The sequence below is a fragment of the Phascolarctos cinereus genome, unplaced genomic scaffold, assembly GCF_003287225.1.
Source record: "Phascolarctos cinereus isolate Bilbo 61053 unplaced genomic scaffold, phaCin_HiC Scaffold_2;HRSCAF=192, whole genome shotgun sequence".
Classification (NCBI taxonomy): Eukaryota; Metazoa; Chordata; class Mammalia; order Diprotodontia; family Phascolarctidae; genus Phascolarctos; species Phascolarctos cinereus.
The window spans coordinates 192,743,114-192,761,517 of NW_027555625.1; the positions used below are offsets into that span (position 1 = coordinate 192,743,114).

Here is an 18,404-nt window from a genome sequence, read left to right on the forward strand (position 1 = left end):
TGTTTTATGTACTTACAGCTGCGTTTGTTTTGTTCCAGAGTCTGACCACAGACTGGATATGTGTGTGTTTGTGTGTGTCAGGGCAGTGTAGGCTCTGAGTATGTGTTAGGGTCAGTGGAAGCTGTGTATCTGACCCATCTGGGACCCCTTCCCCACTATTTAAAGGCATTCTACGTCAAAGTTAGGGACATGACATAGGGGTTACAATAAGCACATTTTGTTGCTATATTGTGTGTGTTTGTGTGTGTGTGAGTGTGTGTGTGTGTGTGTGTCTGTCTGTCTTAACTGTCCTGTCTGTCTGTCTGGGGAAAGGGGGAAAAAGCCAGGGCAATTGGGCTGTGGGACCAGAAAGGCAGCAGCTGTGGCCAATATTCTCAAGGGTCCCTGTAGAGCCTCTGCGTTTCTCTGATGTCGTAGATAGTTAGCAGATAAAATCAGGTAGAATCTGGGAATCTGGGTTATTGTGTTTTAATACTTTAATATTTCAGCATTTGTGCAATCTTATTGATGTAGATATTCCCTTCATTGGTATGAATTCCTTCTCATCCTGTGAGAGTCTTATCCATTTTCCTTCATAGGTCCTTCATGGAGGGTCTATACATCCAGATGGAATCTTCCTTCTAGGCCTTCTTGCCTTTTATGGATATCACAAAATGTAACATTTGGCTGTCTATCTCTTATCTTTCTCTCTTGCTATATGACTGTTCCATTTCCTTTTCCAATCATACATTTTCTTGACATCCTTCCCTATGCTGCTTCTTGTGTACATGTCATTGCAAATATACTATACCCTCTAGTTCACTTCAACTTTGACTTTTCAGAGAGGCAGTATCATAAGATTCAACACTATCCAGCTTTATTAGGTTAAAAAGAGAGGTTTTGGTACCAAGTTGCAACTTGGGATTGTTGAAAGCACCACGCAGTTTCCCAAAGGTATCCAGGCTTTTCCTTCAATTCAATTTAGGGCCCAGTTCATCCAGTAGAATATAAGCTCATTGAGGATAAGAAATGTTCTATTTTTTTTTGTCTTTGTATCCCTAGCTCCTAGCACAGTACCTGGTCCATAGTCAATGTTTAATCAATCACTTGATAATATTTATCAGATAAATGGATAAAGCATTTATTAAGTGCTTACTATTTTTTTCCTTTTTTTTTGGTGAGGCAATTGAGGTTAAATGACTTGCCCAGAGTCACACAGCTGGTGAGTATTATGTGTCTGAGACCACATTTGAACTCAGGTTCTCCTGATTCCAGGGCTGGTGCTCTAATCACTGCACCACCTACCTGCCCCTTAAGTGCTTACTACTATTTACTCCTTAACTAGGAACTCTGTTAAATGCTGGAGATACAAATGTAAGGTGTCATTAAAAAAAACAAACAAATAATCTGATGGGGAAAGACCATAAATACATCAAGGGGAGCTAGAAAGAAGAATGGTGATGGAAATGGTAGCCTGCTATCATGATGACTAGGAAATGGTGTACATGCCTGATTCTGTGCAATACTGCTCATAATCATAGGCAACTTCCCTTCTCCCTCTAGTGAGTTTGTATTCTTGAACTGTTTCTTACCTGGCCTTTACTTAATTTGTAAGTAAAGTGGAATACTCTGGGAGTAGAGCTTCCTATGTTTGCAGGGGGAGGAAAGAAGCCCAACTAAGACCCTTTATTAAAATGGCAGTATGTCTACTTTTCTGGGTGGGCTTACCCTGTGGTTTGGAATTTTGTGTCCTCTCTGTGTTGTATGTATCCCTAGGAAGAGTCAGATATTGGGCTACTTTTAGACATGCCCAAGGCTTTAGGTACAGCAAAGGGCTAGATAGTGATGATTTTGTTATAAAATCAGCAGCGTGAGCACCCTTGCCAGGACCTGTGTCAGAAGCCCTGAAACACCAGCAGTCAGCATTATGGGGACCTTGGTCAATGAATTCCAGAGGACTCAGGATAATGAATTCACATCCTGCCTTGAACATTTTATCTGAGTGACTCTGGGCAAATCACTTAACCTTTTGGTGCCCCTGCAGCTCTCTAGACAGTAAGTTGCAGAGCCATTGTCAATCTGAATTGGTGGAGGGAGTTTCCTAATAGTAATGAAATCATGGGTCTAGATGAAAAAAAAAGTGAATGGCAGGATGTCACCAGATTAATGATGGTCATAAAATCTGGGAAAAGTATTATGTTCATTTTATATAAATCATATTATAGCTGTGTGACCTTGGGCAAGTCATTTAATCTGTCTGCCTCAGTTTTCCTCATCTTTAAAATGACCTGGAGAAGGAAAGGCAAACACTTCCAATATCTTTGGCAAGAAAACCCCAAATGAGATCATGAAGAGTCAGACACGACCTAAACGTCTGAACAGCAACAACAAAAATAGGAGCAGGAGAGAATCCCTGTCATTACAACTCAAGGAACTAAATGCTTGCTTTTGGTATCAGAATGAAATTCAACACGTCCCAAACCAAAATCATCCTCTTTCCTTGTAAAATCTTTCCTTCTTCCAAACTTCTTTATTTCTATTGAGGGGAGCACCATCCTTTATAACCTTGGAATCATTCTTGCCTTCTGGTTTTCTTTCATCCCACTCACCCCATTAGTGGTCGAGTCCTGTTGATTCTACCAGAGCATCTCTGGTATCCATCTTCTTCTCTCTGCTGCCATTGCTGCCATCCCAGATCAAGCCTTCAACCTCTTTAGCAATATCCCTCTCCTGATCGATCTCCATGTTTCTAGTCTTTTCTTTCTCCAATCCTCTTTTTACTGCTGTCTAAAATGATCTTCCCATGACAATGCCACGCTCAAACTCTTAATTGACTCTCAATTGCATCTAGGACAGAGAGTAAACTTCCCAACCTGGCATTAAAGATTCTTCATAGACTTATTCCAAACTATCTTTCCAATTTTGTTTCATCAACATTACTTTTTTTAATCACTCCATTTCCTATTGGAAAAGTCATTGTTTCCTGAACTAGAGATTTCCTCTCCTATCTCTATGCATCCAGTAAAATTGTATCCCATGCCTGCTAAGCACTCTTCAGATCTTCCTCTCTGAATCTTTATCTTCCTTTAAGGCTTACCGCAGGTGCCACTTCTTACATGCAACTATCTCAGACTTCTTTCTGAAACCAGTGCTCTCCCTATAATTACCTTTCATTATATTTACTTGTGTACATGTTGTATCCCTCTGTAAAAACAAAAACTGCTTGAGAGTAGAGGATGCATTATTTTTGTCTTCTGGCACAGCGGGCTTAATAAATATTTGATGATTTGGATTGAATTGAAAATCTTACATTTTTAGACATGGTTAGTGTGAGAATTTGTTTGAATGCATATTTGTTATAATGGTTTTGTTGTTTTGCTCCCAATGGTGGGGAGGTGGGAGAGAGAGAAAATAAATGTTTTCTCATTGAAAAACATAATTGGAGAAAAAAAATATCCTTTACTTCCTGCACTCGATGTAAACAACATGTATTTGCTGTTTGTGTTTCATAGGTCACGACTGGTGTATTATCCAACTAGGAATACAAGGTCTTATTCGTGGCTTTGACATCGACACTGCTTTCTTCACTGGAAACCATGCTCCCAGAATGTCAATACAGGCAGCATGCTTACAAAATGGTATCCAATAGGAAACTTAGTCTCAAAGAAATGAAGATATGGAAGGGACCATCGAGACTCTTTAGGCCAGCTTCCTCATTTTACAAATGAGGAAACTGAGGTGAAATGCCTGGCCCACACAGGTCACAAAGTTAGTGGTATACCTTAGCACTATGGTCTAGGTTTCCTGCTCTTTGGCTCAACTTCCTAATTTAACATATGAGGAAACTGAGGTGAAATGACTTGTTCACACAGGTCGCACAGTTAGTTAGTGGCAGAACCAGCCCAAGAGTCTTTTCCTTCCCTCTTTCTAGAATTTTTAGCTAAAGAATTTTCTACAAGGCAAATTTCCTATTCCTTGTATTCCTTAGGTTTTTTCTTTTGGTAACATGACTTTGTTCTTGGCACTGATCAGGGGGCGAGGAAGTAAGCCGGTCAAAGGTGATAGAAAGTAGAGGCAGAGAATGTACTGTCAAGTGCTTTATTCAGGAAAGTTTTGAAACTTGGAAGTTGGTCCCAGTTGCTGGATCCTAAGATTTAGAACTGGAAAAAGATCTTAGCAACCATCTAGTTAAACCCTCTTATATTGTGGATGAGGAAATTGAGGCCCAGAGAAATGAAGTGTCTTACCTTAAGGTCACACCATGAGTAAGCAACCAGGCTGGGATTTAAATCCCAAGCCTTTAACACCAAATCCAGAGCTCTTTTTGCTCTGCTATACAGGTTCTTGATATAAAGTATTCCAATTATGGAATTTGAATTGGGATCAGAGTTAGATGGGGACTTAGTGATAGTCTCATGCAACCCCTTCATTTGATATATGGGGAAACCAGTACACAGAGAGGAACTTGTCTAAGACTACACCAGTCATAAGTATATATTCATATATTGGTTACACTGTCTTTCTCAGTGGCTTCCAGTGAGTTTGGTGATGCTATAAATAGATGTAAAGAGGCTCTAATCTTGTACCTTGGGACTCCCCAAAGGGCCTAGTGGAGTCATGAGTTACACCTATGACTTCACTATATGTATAAACTCAGATATTTAGAGCAGGAAGGATGCTCAGAGGCCATCTAGTCTAAGCCTTTCAATTTATTGATGAAAAACTGAGGCCCAGTCGGGTTAAGTGACTTGCCCATAGGTAATGTCACATGCCTTTAGGTAACAGAATCTGATGCTGTATTACTAGAAATACTTCTCTTCTCTCCCCTCACACATTTAAGAAGGGGTATTTAATTTGTTGCACATATATTATATGTGAATTATTGTGACAGTGTCTTGGAGAACAGGAATAGAACCAGAAAAGTGTAACACATAATTTCTGCACTCCAGGGGATTGCACTGTCACTAGGGAGATGGGACATATGCATGAAGTTAAATGATGGCATCAGACAGAAATATGAGAATGTGATGTGTTGAAGTTTCAAGCAAATGGTCTATGTTGAAAAATCCATCTATGAATGGGGCTTTGGCTGCTGACAAACATTGCATTAGGAAAGCTTTGTTTCTGTAACTCACCTTCCACTGTACAAAATCTTGGCTTGTCAAAACCTGGAGAATGCTGTCTGTGTGCAGATTTGTTATAACTGAGACACAACTAAGAAATAATACTAAATATATTTGACAAGCAATGCACTGCAAAATATACTTTGTTAGCTCATTTCATCATAAATGTGTATTTTAACAATGAAGAAAGGCTACAGGGTTTAGATCTAGAAGGAGTCTTAGATATCATTTTGTCTAATCTTTTAAAGATGAAGAAACTGAGTTTCACAGAGGTGATGAGTCTTGTTCGGGGGGTCACCCAGGTAGTTAATATCGGAGGCAGGAATTAAACCATGGCCTTCTAAGTGCAAGACAAATGGAACATTCCACCATACCACAGCTACCCCAAGTATTTAACCAATGTGTGTGTCTCCTTATAGGCAGCATGGAACACTAGGAAACCCCCCCTCCACTTCCCCCACTGCATTTGAAGTTAAAGGAATTGGTTTGAATTCTGGCTTAGCAGTTAACAAGCTATGTGATGTGATGTAGGATAAGATGTCTCCTCTCTGGGTGTCAGTTTCATCTGTAAAATTGAAGTAGATGATCTCTGAGGTGTCCCCTTTATGCTAAAACTGGGATACTCGAGTTGACCATTTATTTAAGGTTGTAGATTTAAATTTCTAAAAGAATCTCTGTTATTTAGTAGTGAGATGAAGATCATCACTGCCTTTTTTGTTCTGTTTCTTTTAGAGGACATACCAGACATACCACCAAGAGGGACAAAATTAGGATGTGCTGCCACTGCTGAAGAATTCGAAGCCATTGAAAAGGTGCATTACCAAAGAACTGAAGAGGCTCTGGGATGTTTTATAAATTCATCATTATTTAATTAAATCCTCCCTAAAGCCCTCACCTGATACAGTTTCATGATCCTCTTTATAAAAATAAGAGGAAAATGTTACAAAGAGAGATCAGCTGACCTGCCCTAGGTTTTATGGGCAGGCTTATGGAAATAACCGCAAAAGATATTGTAATTCTTCATTTCTGTCCCAGGGTTCTATTCTTGAAAAGACTAAATTGAGAGAACCTCATGGAATGTCAATACAGATATGCCAAAAATTTATTAAGCACCTAGTGTGCTCAATAATAAGCAGAATATTGAGAGGAGCTGGGGTGGGGATGGGGAAATACAAAATTTAGAAAAGACTTACAGAGCTTATAGTCTAATAGGGGCATAAGGCATTAACTACAATAGCTGTACATCCAGGAGTTAACAATTGACTGTTCCCCCTCTCCCATGTATGTCTAATTACATTTTCTCCACCACTTTCTTAGCTCTAGACAATCAACAAAACAATAATCAAGCCCTTGATTTGCAGATTTCTGAGTTGTAAATTTTCCACATTGAAAATTATCCAGTTTCACCTGGTTCCAGCATACCTGGCTATAATACACAATATTATAAAATAAATGGGTTAAGGAGATGTGCCACAATTTAGTGGGTATGTGGTCAGTATGGAAGAACTAAGCCTTTGCCCATTTTCCTTTTTTATCTCCAGAGTGGTAATAAGAGTAGGGGGCAACTGGAATTTTGTCCTGAAATTTAGATGGTACAAAAATTTACACTAGATGAATTTCTGGACCCTTCCTGCTCCTCCCTTAATTGTTGGACACCATGGCAATGGTATCCTGTTCCAAGGTCTTTTGTACAATGTTGACTTGGATGTCTCCTCCCCCCATTTATCCCCTCCCCGCAATGCTTGATATGAAGACACATTTAATGCTGCTTCCCCAGGTGCAAACATTGCCAATGATAGCTCGGTCTATCCCATTTAGAAGAGGCAGTATGATGTAGTGAATAGAGTGCTGGCCTTGAAGCCTGGAAGACCTGAGTTAAAGTCCCACCTCTGATACATGTTGACTGTATGACCTTGGGTAAGTCTCAGTGCTCTAGGCAACTCTAAGACTTTTAGGTTGGAAAGAAGATGCTGATCCACGCTGGTAAAGGAAATGCCTTCCTGGGAACTCTCTACAACAATGAAATCAGAGGTCCAGTCACTATACCTTATCCCATTTATTATTAATAAACCCTTGGAATCTTGATTACTAATTTCTACTTGCCTATTCCATTAGACATCTGATTTTTTTTTTTATAACTAGAGCTTCCTTTTCCTCATGTCCCACAAGTCAGTAGGATGGAGACATTTGCTTTTACCAAGGATCTGCTCTTTAACATACTGCTGTTTCTCACTAGCTGGAGTCAGAGAATTGGCATTGTCTGGTTCCTATGGAAGAACTCAAACCAGGATATTCAGGCAGTAATCACAATTATTTTCCTATCTCTTCTCACCAAAGATGGACTCATCTAAGGCTCAACATCTTTCCAGGTAATACTGGCAACTCATTTCTATTTCTATGGTTTCTTTATGGTTCAAAGAAAAAAAAAGAGAAGTGCTTTTTTTCTATATCTTTAGATTTTGAGGTTGTTTTACCCCCTTTGAGCTTTGTATAATCCTTATTAATTGATTTACATTAAGTATGTATTGGACCTACCTGACTTACCTGTAGCAGGTTGTTGAATTGTTGGATTGAATTGAACAACCACCATGCACTAGGATCTCTGACTTGGAGTTTTAATCCTTAATGACAATGCCTGTGTAATAATAAAGGACCAAACTGCTTTTTGGGTCCAGAGTGAATGGGGTGTTCACTCTCTCCTTGAGTCCACTAAGGGGCCCTTCTCAGTTCTAGATCTATGTTTGGGCTAGGTTCAGTTCTGAGGGATTCTGGCCTTCAAAAAGGAGGAGCAGTATCTTTTCCTCAACCTCTTTAGCTATTTGTAATCCCACTCTGAAGCCCTTGGGAAAATTGCCTAAAATTTAGGTTCAGCTATGTCTAGCATCTCTCAAAAAGCAGAGAGTAGAAAGGTATTCACTGTGCAGTTCAAATCAGGCATAGGACAGCTATCTAATCCTTCTACACAAAAGATTTGATAAATACTCATAAGGGCTACTGATAAACATTACAAGAAAAACTTAAGCAAGCAGTAGCAATAATATAACTACTGTTATACTTTCTTGGGAGGTTGAGGCTCAAATATCATAATATGAAACAGTTTGTAGGATTATTGAATTGGCATTTCATGTTTTATTTATTACTTCTTTTCATTCATTCTATGTTACAGCCAAACTAAGCGTAGCAGCTAATTTGGCTGTAACATAGGAGGCAGCTAGGTGGAGCAGTAAGTGAATAGAGCTCTGGGCCTGGAATCAGGAAGATCTGATTTCCAATATGGCCTCAGACACTCACTAGCTGTGTGACCCTGGGCAAGTCACTTAACCTCTGTTTGCCTCACTTAAATGAGCTGGAGAAGTAAAATGGCAAACCACTCCAGTATCTTTGTCAAGAAAACCCTAAGTAAAGTCATGGAGAGTTGCACATGACTGAACAACAGTAACAGGAAGGACAAATTTACAAGTAGCTACAAGGAGAGACAATAAAATAAGCTAAGTTCCAGGGAGCTTTCTATGAGAAATCTGAGCAGGGAGTAATCTCTTTGAGCTGACGAGGCCAGAGAAAACTTTCGTGGTGGAGGTGACATCTGATTTAGGCCTAGAAGAAAGGGAAGGATTACAATGGCAGTGATTTGTGCAGAGAGTGTGAATAAAGTATTAAAGATGAGAAAGGACAGGGGGCAATCATAACACGGTACAATACTGAATTTGGCTAATGGAATGATATCTGAGTTCTTTAGGGGTCCTTGATGGTGTTGATTGAAAAAATGAGGGAGGATATTAACTTGCTAACGTTACATTATAGCATCTCTACATTTAGCAAAAGAATGTCTTTTCTAACATTAGGACTAGTCATAATGTTCGGTGATCTAGAACACTGATATCACTTTTATAGGCCTCTCTTGCTGATTTACTTCTAACATTATATTTTCCTGTGCTTCACACCAATGTTGTTTACCTTTCTATGTTATGAGTAGCAGAGCTTCCATAATTCCACTTGCCAGTATCCAGGTCCCGTTTGATCAATTTTTTCTTTCTTACATATTTAGTACCTAGTGTCTAGAGAAGAATTTGGCTAAATAAGGAGTTTCTTTGTTTTTATTTTTAGTATCTAATATTTTAGTTGCTTTGGGTTCTTATGGATGTGAGTGGTTCTACCAGTTATATCCATCCACATGTGCCCATCTTGTGCAGCTCATGTCCATGTCCTTCCAAAAATCTTCTATAGGGAATCTAGTGTGCTGGAGGGTATCTGGGGTGTGTGTGTGTGTGTGTGTGTGTGTGTGTGTGCAAGGACACCAATGGAACACACAGCATGTATATAACTTAGCCTTTAGTGTGTCTGTGCCCATCCCATGTATTTTTTTCTTTTTGCTCTCTGATGGCAACTAAGTGTCACAGTAGATAGAGTCCTGGGCCCAGAGTTAGGAAGACCTGAGTTAAAAGCTGACCTCAAACACCATTTACTAGCTGTAGGACTTGGGCAAATCACTTAAGCTCTGTTTATCTCAGTTTCCTCATCTGTAGAATGACAGTAATAGCATCTACTTCCTAGGGTTGTTGCAAGGATCAAATGAGCTAATATTTGCAAAGTGTTTAGTGTAGTGCCTGGCACATAGTAGGCACTATCTATTAGCTATGACATCCTCAAACAATGATACCTTTTTTTTCCATAAAATTAACATTCTTTGGATGGATGTATATGGTAAGACATGGAACACTTCAGGAGTTTCTGAAAAACTAAAATTGAGGATTGCCCAAAAGCGAATGGAGAGACATATAATGAGCATGAGTAGGCTGCAATGAATTATAAATGAAGACTATTGCAGGAGAAACAGGTATAAAGAATATATATCATCAGGGAAGTTTTATCATATCAAAATTCATGGTGGCAACTGTAGGAGACATATTTAAATGAAATAGAAATTCAAATTCAACAGAAAGTACTTATTATGTGCTAAACATACAAAGGTAAATGACATAGCTCACCATTTAGTAAAAGGAATAGACACACGCACAAATAAATATAACACCAAATAAAATATACAAGGATGAAAGAGGTGCCAACAAGGGCTATTTGAGGATTTCTAATTAGGACGGTTATCAGGGAAATTTCATAAGAAAGTGGCATTTGAACAGGTTCTTGAAGAATTGGGAGCATTCTAAGTATAAAGAACAGTGTTCAAAAAGGCATGGAAACAAGAAATCACTGGCCGTGTTTGGGAAAGGTCAAGTCTAATTTGTCTGGGCATGGAGAAGGGTATTGTATGTCTGAATGAGTGAATGAAAGGAAAAAGCACTTATGAAGCACTTACTACTCTCTAAGCCCTGTATGAGTGCTGGGGATAGAAATATAAAAAGAGATAGTCACTGACCTCCATAAGCTTATATTCTGACAGGAGAAGATAATGCATATGTGGGAGAGTGGTGGTTGGGAAGGTTATGGATGTGGTGAAATTATGTTGAGGGAAGTCAATTGGCATGCTATTTCTATATATAATGGTACTATTAATTTGACTACTGTGCCCAGAACAAGATGTAGAAAGCAGGCAGTGTGTGTGTGGAGGTAGGGATAGATTAGACTGGAAGGGTAGGGCAGCACCAGGTTGTGGAGAGCCTGAATGCTAAGTGAGTTTGTATTTCATTTAGTATATAATATGGAACATTAGGGCAAGTAGGTTGCACAGTGGCCTGGAGTCAGGAAGATTCCTTTTCTTTAGTTCAAATCCATCCTCAGACACCTACCAGCTGTGTGACCCTGGGCAAGTCACTTAACCCTATTTTCCTCAGTTTCCTCATCTGTAAAATGAATTGGGAGAAGGAAATGACAAACCTCTCCAGTATCTTTGCCATTTAAACCCCCTAAGGGGTCACAAAGAGTTGGACATTACTGGGAAACAACTAAACAACAAGAAGAACATTGGCGTGGTGGAATGAGGGCCAGTCTTGTCATCAAGAATACCTGAGTTCAAGCCTTGTCTAGCTTCATGACATGGGGAAATCCCTTAACTTTTCAGTGCTCTCTCACTCCAGGCAACTCAGTATAAGTCTGTAACTTACAATTGAGTTGTTATTCTGCATTAGTGGTGAGAATTTCCATACTGGGAGTTCCCTACACTGATTGATTAAAAATCACAGGTTTGTACTAGATCCTTAGGTAAACTTTAGAGTGTTTTGAGCAGAGGAGAGGTGTGATCAGATCTGTGTATAAGGAAGATTAATATCCAGCAACAGATTCCTGTTGTGAGGAAAGTACTCTTTAAGCCATAAAGGAGCCCTGGAAATGCAAATTTTTCTGGTTATTTTTCACATATTCAGCAAACATTTATTAAATTCTCTTTGTCTGTATTAGGTGTCAGGGAAGATAGTTTAAATATGACTAAATACGACTATGTTCCAGACCTGGTGTTAAGCCCTGAGCATACAAATAAAAGCAAGGAAAATAGTCCCTGTCCTCAAGGAACTTCCATTCTAAAGTCACTCAGTCATATATTTGTCATTCCATTTGGAGTTTTCTTGGCAGAGATCCTGGAGTGCTTTGCCATTTCCTTTTCCCACTCATTTTTACAAATGAGGAAACTGAGGCAAATGGGTTAAGTAATTTGGCCAGAGGCACATAGCTAGTAAATGTCTGAGTCCAGATTTGAACTCAGGAAGATGAGTTTTCCTGATTTCAGGCCTATCACTCTATCCACTGTGCCATCTATCTGCCTCACATTATAATGAGGAAGATACATAAAAGAGGAGCTGCAGAGGGGAATGCTAGTGCTAAGGAGGTGAGGTAGACGCCTGGATTCAGTTAAGATAAGGTGAAGGCTCATCTATCAAAGTCCAGGGTGGCTCAAGAGGTGGAGTCTACATTTCTAGCAGGGGTGGAGTGGGGGAGATGTTGGGAAGGATCTGTCATGAGAGATATTGTAGAGATAGGACATAGTGACTGACTGAATACAGAGGAGAGGAGTCAAAGATGATAATATCTCTCCTCTAAATTCCTTTTTCTCCAATCACCATCCTGGTGTAGCACTCATTTCACACTTGGACTATTGCAATAGCCTTCTGGTTGGGGATGGAGACTGGAGCCTCTTCAGGCCATCCTTCATTCAGCTGCCAAAGTGATCTCACTAAAGTGCAAGTCTGGCCATGTCACTCTTCTCCATGCCCCCCCCCCGCCATCTTCCCACTCCCCATTTACACTGCATAAATTTTGTATGTATGTAGTTATTTGTATGTTGTCTTACCCATTAGAATCTAAGCTCCTTGAGGGCAAGGTCTGTGTCTTTTACTTTCATTGTATCCCTAGCGTTTAGTACTGTGCTTGGCACATAGTAGCAGGTGTATGATAAATACTTATTCCTTTAGTGATTGATTAGACAATTAGATTTCCACCCTGGATAAAATGGTGGCACCAATCAAAGAAATAAGAAATTCAGAATAAGGAGCTGGTTTGAGGGGGAAGATAAGTTTGTTTTTGAACATGTTGAATCTGAAGTCTCTAAGGACATTTAGTAGCTATGTGACCCTGGCCATGTCACTTAACCCTGTTTGCCTCAGTTACCTCATCTGTAAAATGAGCCGGAGAAGGAAATGGTAAAGCAGTCCAGTATCTCTGCCCAAAAAACCCCAAATGTGGTCTCAAAGATACAACTGAGTGACATTAGAATGGAAGCTCCTTGAGGGCAGGGACTATCTTCCCTGCTTGACTGAACAATGACAAAAAAGAACATCAAAGTGGAGGTCTTTTTTTTTTTGCTGTTTTAATTAGGAGTATATAAATAAAACTAATCATTGATGTTTCATGGAGATCTTTTTGAGGTGAACAATACTGACTATGTTGAATGAATGAAAAAATGAATGAAAGACATGTTCCTAGCATGCGTTTAGCACTGTGCTAAGTGTTGGGGATAGAACTACAAAAGCCAGATAGTCCTTATCCTCAAGGGGCTTTTATATTTTATTGGAGAAGACAATACATATAGAGGAGTAGTGGCTAAGGAGGAATTTTTTGGTTTGGAAAGTCAGATGGAAAATGAGTGGAGTAGGAGGGGAACAGATTCTAGGCAATGGTAGTGCTGATTTTATTATCGTTTCATAGCAGGAAACAGGTGATGGGGAAGGGTTATGGGCCTGTCAACTGGCAAGAAGATGGCTTGGGGCTAAAAAATATGAATATGGTAAGGCAGGTTAGCACACTAACCAATCAGGTTAGCATGGGCCCCATGGCAGGATTTCTAGAGTTGAAAGGGTTTAAAGTCCCCCAGGGCATGATCTCTTATTCAGAGAATACAGCAGGTCACTGACTGATAAGAAGATGGACTGTGGTATCTGTGTATAAGAAATGCAACTGGAATGAAATGCGGCTAAGGGATTCACCACCATATGGGCCCATGTATGGGTTCAAATCTCAGCTCTGCTACTAACTACACGTATGAATGTTAAATATAGTTATCTCTTCCATATCATGGGGGTTTGGGGCATGGTGCCCCTGAGATCTGGAAAATCTGTGTAAAACTTTTTGGCCCTCCCCTTGTATAAGAGAAGAAATCTGAATGTTTTTTTTTCTTTTCATTTTCTGAGCTATTTTCCATCTTTATTGTAAAATTCGGGTTAAGTATTTGGTCATAGGCTATATTATACAATACTATTTTTTGCATTTCTGAATTTCCGAACTTTTTTTTGTGTAGTCTGCTGGCCTCTCTGTGTTTTCTGTGGCTTCCACAAAAATCCCCTAAAATTCCCATTTAACTTTTTTTTTTTTGGCTAGGCAATGGGGTTAAGTGACTTGCCCAGGGTCACACAGCTAATAAGTGTTATGTGTCTGAGGCCAGATTTGAACTCAGGTCCTCCTGAATCCAGGGCTGGTGCTCTATCCACTGTGCCACCTAGCTGCCCCCCCCCCATTTAATTTCTTACGCAGACCAGAGATATATCAAGATTGCTATGGGGAACATCCTGATGTGGAAGGGATAAGTGTAGTCACTCTCCCTCTCTGGCCTTGGGTTTCCTCATCTGAGGCGATATCATTTCTAAGTTGTCTTCGAGTGCTAATTCTATTAACTGATTTCACTGTAATCTAGATTTGGCCATAATTTTTTTTTTTTTACAAATGTCCAATAGTCTGGCAGATAGTAGTATTTTGAGCAATAAGAAAATGAATCCTGAGAATATCATATGTATACTTTCAAATGACATCAATACCATATCTCATGTGGAGGTAGTTTGTTAAATGGAAAGCACCCTGGATTGGGAGTCTGGAGATTGGGGTTACAGTCCCAGCTTTGCCAGTAATGCTCTGTGTGGCCATGGGCAAGTGATTTCTCCTCTCTAGACTTAGATTTACTCATCTATAAAGTGAAGTGTTGGAAGAAATGATCTCTAAGGTCTCTTTTAGCTTGAATAATCTATAGTCAAGTCTGTGAAATCGAGGAAACATTTTTGTCCTATACTATGCAAACTTGCGGTGACTTTAGAAAGGTACAAAGGCTGAAAAATTGATACTGGTTGTGGTAGTTAAAATTTGGGATTACCAAAACCCCCAAGAAACAAAATGATTTGCTTTTTTTCCCCTTCTCTTTCAGATGGTGGAGTTGCACGCCTGCGAGTCTATGGTACTGGACAGAAAGATTGGTCTTCTGCTGATCCTAAAGAATTGATTGATCTTGTGTCAATGGTGCATGGAGGGGCTTGTGTGGGCTATAGCAATGCCCATTTTGGCCATCCCAAAAATCTTATAGGTAAATAAATAGTTCCGGGGGTTTGTTTTTTAATTAAGAAAAATTTAGAATCCAGAAAAAAATCACAGCCGCAAGTTTGGGGGCCCTAGAAGCTGGTTTCCCATTCTAGTTCTCTTCCTTCTTACCTCTGTCAACATGAGCAAGGTGCCTTTCCTTTCTGGGGGCACTCAGTTTGTTGCTTCTTAAAATCAAGAAGTTAGGCTAGATCAGGTGCCAGACAAGGGCAGTCAACTGATGGAACCAGATTAAAATGTAATTGGGAAATGTTTAACAAAATAAATAAGAATACAATTAAACCTAGATTACATTACATTTAAAATTAAGTCAATATGTAGCCTTTACAGATTCTTATATATGGTTTAGTCTCCTCCCCTCCCCCAAATCCTTATTCTATTTGAATTTGAGACTGTTGGACTAGGTCCTTTCCCGCTTTAAATCCTTTAATTTTACAACAATAAACACAAGGGTTGTTGATAGTGGCTCAGAGGTAACAGCTCTTTGCAGCTCTGTGGCTATCTCAGGGATCAGGGACACAGAGCTGGCACAGGTGGAAGCTGCCTCCCATGAATCCAGAGTCCAAACAATTTTGGCATTGAGGTAGAGTGTGAACCATGCCCTCCAGTATACTTTTAAAGACAAATCATTTGGGGGTAGGCAGAGATCCCAGGAGACTGCCTCATGGGGAGAGTTTCCTCACTTCAAAGAAGGGGTGTGTGCAGCATGGCTCCATTGTAAGGGTGCTGCTGCCAGAGTGAGGTCATCTGGTAGCTTCAAATTTTAACTTACTGATAAGAGAGTTAGCTCTACAAAGTTCAATTATTTTTGGATGCTTAAGGAATGTAAATGCTGTCAGTACCCTCTGAATTTCACTACCCTAGTGCAAAGTACCAGTCACCCTCCCCTAGTTATGGTTCTATAAATTAAAGCTCTGGCTACAATCACAGATGAGGGCACTGGTCCTACTTGGAATCAGTAAGGCTGACCTTACTATATAAACTGGTTTCTCATCCTGGCTGTTGGTAACTTTAGTTGTGTGATGTTGAGTAAATTGCTTCAACTCTCTGGACCTCAGTTTCCTCATTTGTACATTGAGGGGTTGGATCACATAACTTCTGCTATCCCTTCTAGGGATAATATGACTAATAGAATAACCATAAGAGACATTTATATAGCACTTTAATAACAGCTGACATTTGTACAGCCTTTTACAATTTGAAAAGCACCTTTCATGTATTATCATATTTGTTCTACCCAACAATCATTTGAGATAGATTACATACACACACACATATAAATGCACATCATTATTTCCCATTTTATAGATGATTTCAGTGTGTGTGTGTGTGTGTGTGTGTGTGTGTGTGTGTGTGCGTGTGCGTGCGTGTGAAGTGGAGAGGTTCTTATGGGTCAACACACTTGGCTTGGGTTCCCAAGGCTAACACTTGCTTTTGAAAATTGGTCTCAGACTACTCTGGCTAGGTTTGTGCCAGAGAGTTACTTTCAGGAACCTGGGGCAACTGGGTGGCCCATTTTTTAAAAATAGATTCATGGAATCTTCAAACTGGAAGAAACCTTGAAGACTGTCTAGTCTAACCCTTAGACCGGAATCTCTTCTGGTATATTCCTATACTAGCTTACTGATAGGTGGTCATCTGTTGTTGTTTGTCCTTTGCTCTCGAAGAGGACCATGACATCATGGAGGTGATGCCATGACATGAAAGTGAATTGGATTTAAACGAGGAAGGGCTGTGCAAAGTCCCCAGTCTCACTTTTTCCTCTGGAGCCATCTGGGTCCAGTGGCCAGATACATATCGGGGTGACTGGAGATGGCCGTGGTCATCTAGCTTCTGTGTGAACACTTCTCAGAACATTCAGTTCACTGTCTCTGAGGTAGTCTGTTCTGTTATTGGACAGATCTGGTAGAAAGTTATTACTGAGGTTTACCAAAATATTCATCCATATAAATTTCACCTTCTGACTCTAGGTCCATCCTTTGGATGATAGACAGAACAGGGTGATTCTGCCTCCTTCCTATATTTATGATCATGATGGATTGGAAAGAGTCAAATGGGAGATAGATTGGTTTAGGTTTTTGCAATAGTATGAGCAAAGAGCCTTTTAAACATTTGAAGACAGTTTTGAGTCGTCCGCACTAACTCTTTTCTTCTCCAAAAGAAACATTTCTGATTCTTCTAACTAGTTTTATCTGCTCAAGCTTTTCAACATCTATTTTAAAATATACTGACCACAGGGTTATGCTCAGGGACCATGCTAGGAGTGGAATAAATTCATCTGTTAATTTCCAGTTCTCACCCAACAGTTATTTGCTATGAAATTACAAGCAGCTGTGTGTGTGCGTGCGCGTGCGTGTGTGTGTGTGTGTGTGTGTGTGTGTGTGTGTGTGTGTGTGTGCGCGCGCGCGTTTAAGTGCAAGAAAGAGCCAAAATAGGGCATTCTGTCTTGGGAGGGGTGTGTATGGAAAGAGGGTGGGAATAGTCCCACCTCTTAACTGGGTAATAGTGAGGGAGTAAGTTTACCTATGGGCTTCAGGTCTTTTGTACTTGTAATCTTTCAGATTCACTTTCCTACTCATTCAACAAACATTTATTGAACACCTTGGGGAAATACAAAGTTTAGATGAGACAAGGCCTCTGAGGTCATGGATCTTAACAAGGGTAATAACACAGAATACCATATTACATGATTAGCACTTTAGGAGAGGTTCAAAGTCCCATGTGAGGTCTGAAAGGGTAGGAGGTTATTGACCTAGGGGACCAACCAGGTGATTTTACGACATGAAGCAGATCAATTGTAGTAACACTCTTTCATAATTTTTGGCATAGGTCATTGAACTAAAAGATAAAATAACATTTATTAGCCCTGTGGTTATATCTGAATTTACAGGTTCATTAACTGTAATTCAAATAAAATATGCTGGAATGCTTAGGTAGTTATAGCTTATAATTGAATTATCCCTTATGAATGCCTTGTTACCTTTGAAAGAAAATCATATAACATGCTGTTGCATATTATTTTTCAATAAGGTATAGGAAAGCCAAAGTCCATGGCTGATGGCTGGGAAACTGCAAGAAGATTGGACAGGCCACCAATAATAGAAGTAAGGAGATGAAATATGACTGTGGTTTATAAATTAGATTCAATTCAACAAATATGTTAAGCACCTATAATGTGTGAGATCTTGGATTAGGCTCTGGGGAGATAAAGAGAGAAACAAAGACAGTCTTTCAGAGCTTTATTTGGAAGGTTGCATACAACATTTACACAGATAACAAAGTGTTTTAGAAAGAAACAAATACAGTATATTTTGAGGAGGCAGAAAGCACTAACAACTAGATCAGGAAAAGTTTCCCATAAGATGTAGGTGGCACCTGAACGAAGGAATGTTGCTTAAAAGTTGATTTCAGAAGCAATAAGCATAGAATAAGAAAGTAAGCCCTGATGGCAAAAATTATTTTTGTCTTTCTAACATGAGTGTTCAGCACAGTACTTAGAATATAGTAAGCATTTGACTTGAAGGAAAATAATACCTCTGGAGAGGTATCAGTAATGAGCAA

The 18,404-nt window shown here is 39.6% G+C and overlaps 1 protein-coding gene across 2 annotated transcripts in view; it reads left to right on the top strand.

Annotated features, from left to right (window-relative positions):
- ALLC (allantoicase) overlaps positions 1 to 18,404 on the top strand; it is a 42,312-nt gene that overhangs the window by 15,913 nt on the left and 7,995 nt on the right. For both annotated transcript variants that reach the window (XM_078149753.1, XM_078149754.1), the window contains 5 exons: positions 3,492 to 3,617; positions 5,835 to 5,914; positions 7,339 to 7,471; positions 14,674 to 14,829; positions 17,874 to 17,947. In XM_078149753.1, coding sequence (XP_078005879.1) covers positions 3,492 to 3,617; positions 5,835 to 5,914; positions 7,339 to 7,471; positions 14,674 to 14,829; positions 17,874 to 17,947 — 569 coding nt within the window. The remainder of the gene's footprint in view (positions 1 to 3,491; positions 3,618 to 5,834; positions 5,915 to 7,338; positions 7,472 to 14,673; positions 14,830 to 17,873; positions 17,948 to 18,404) is intronic.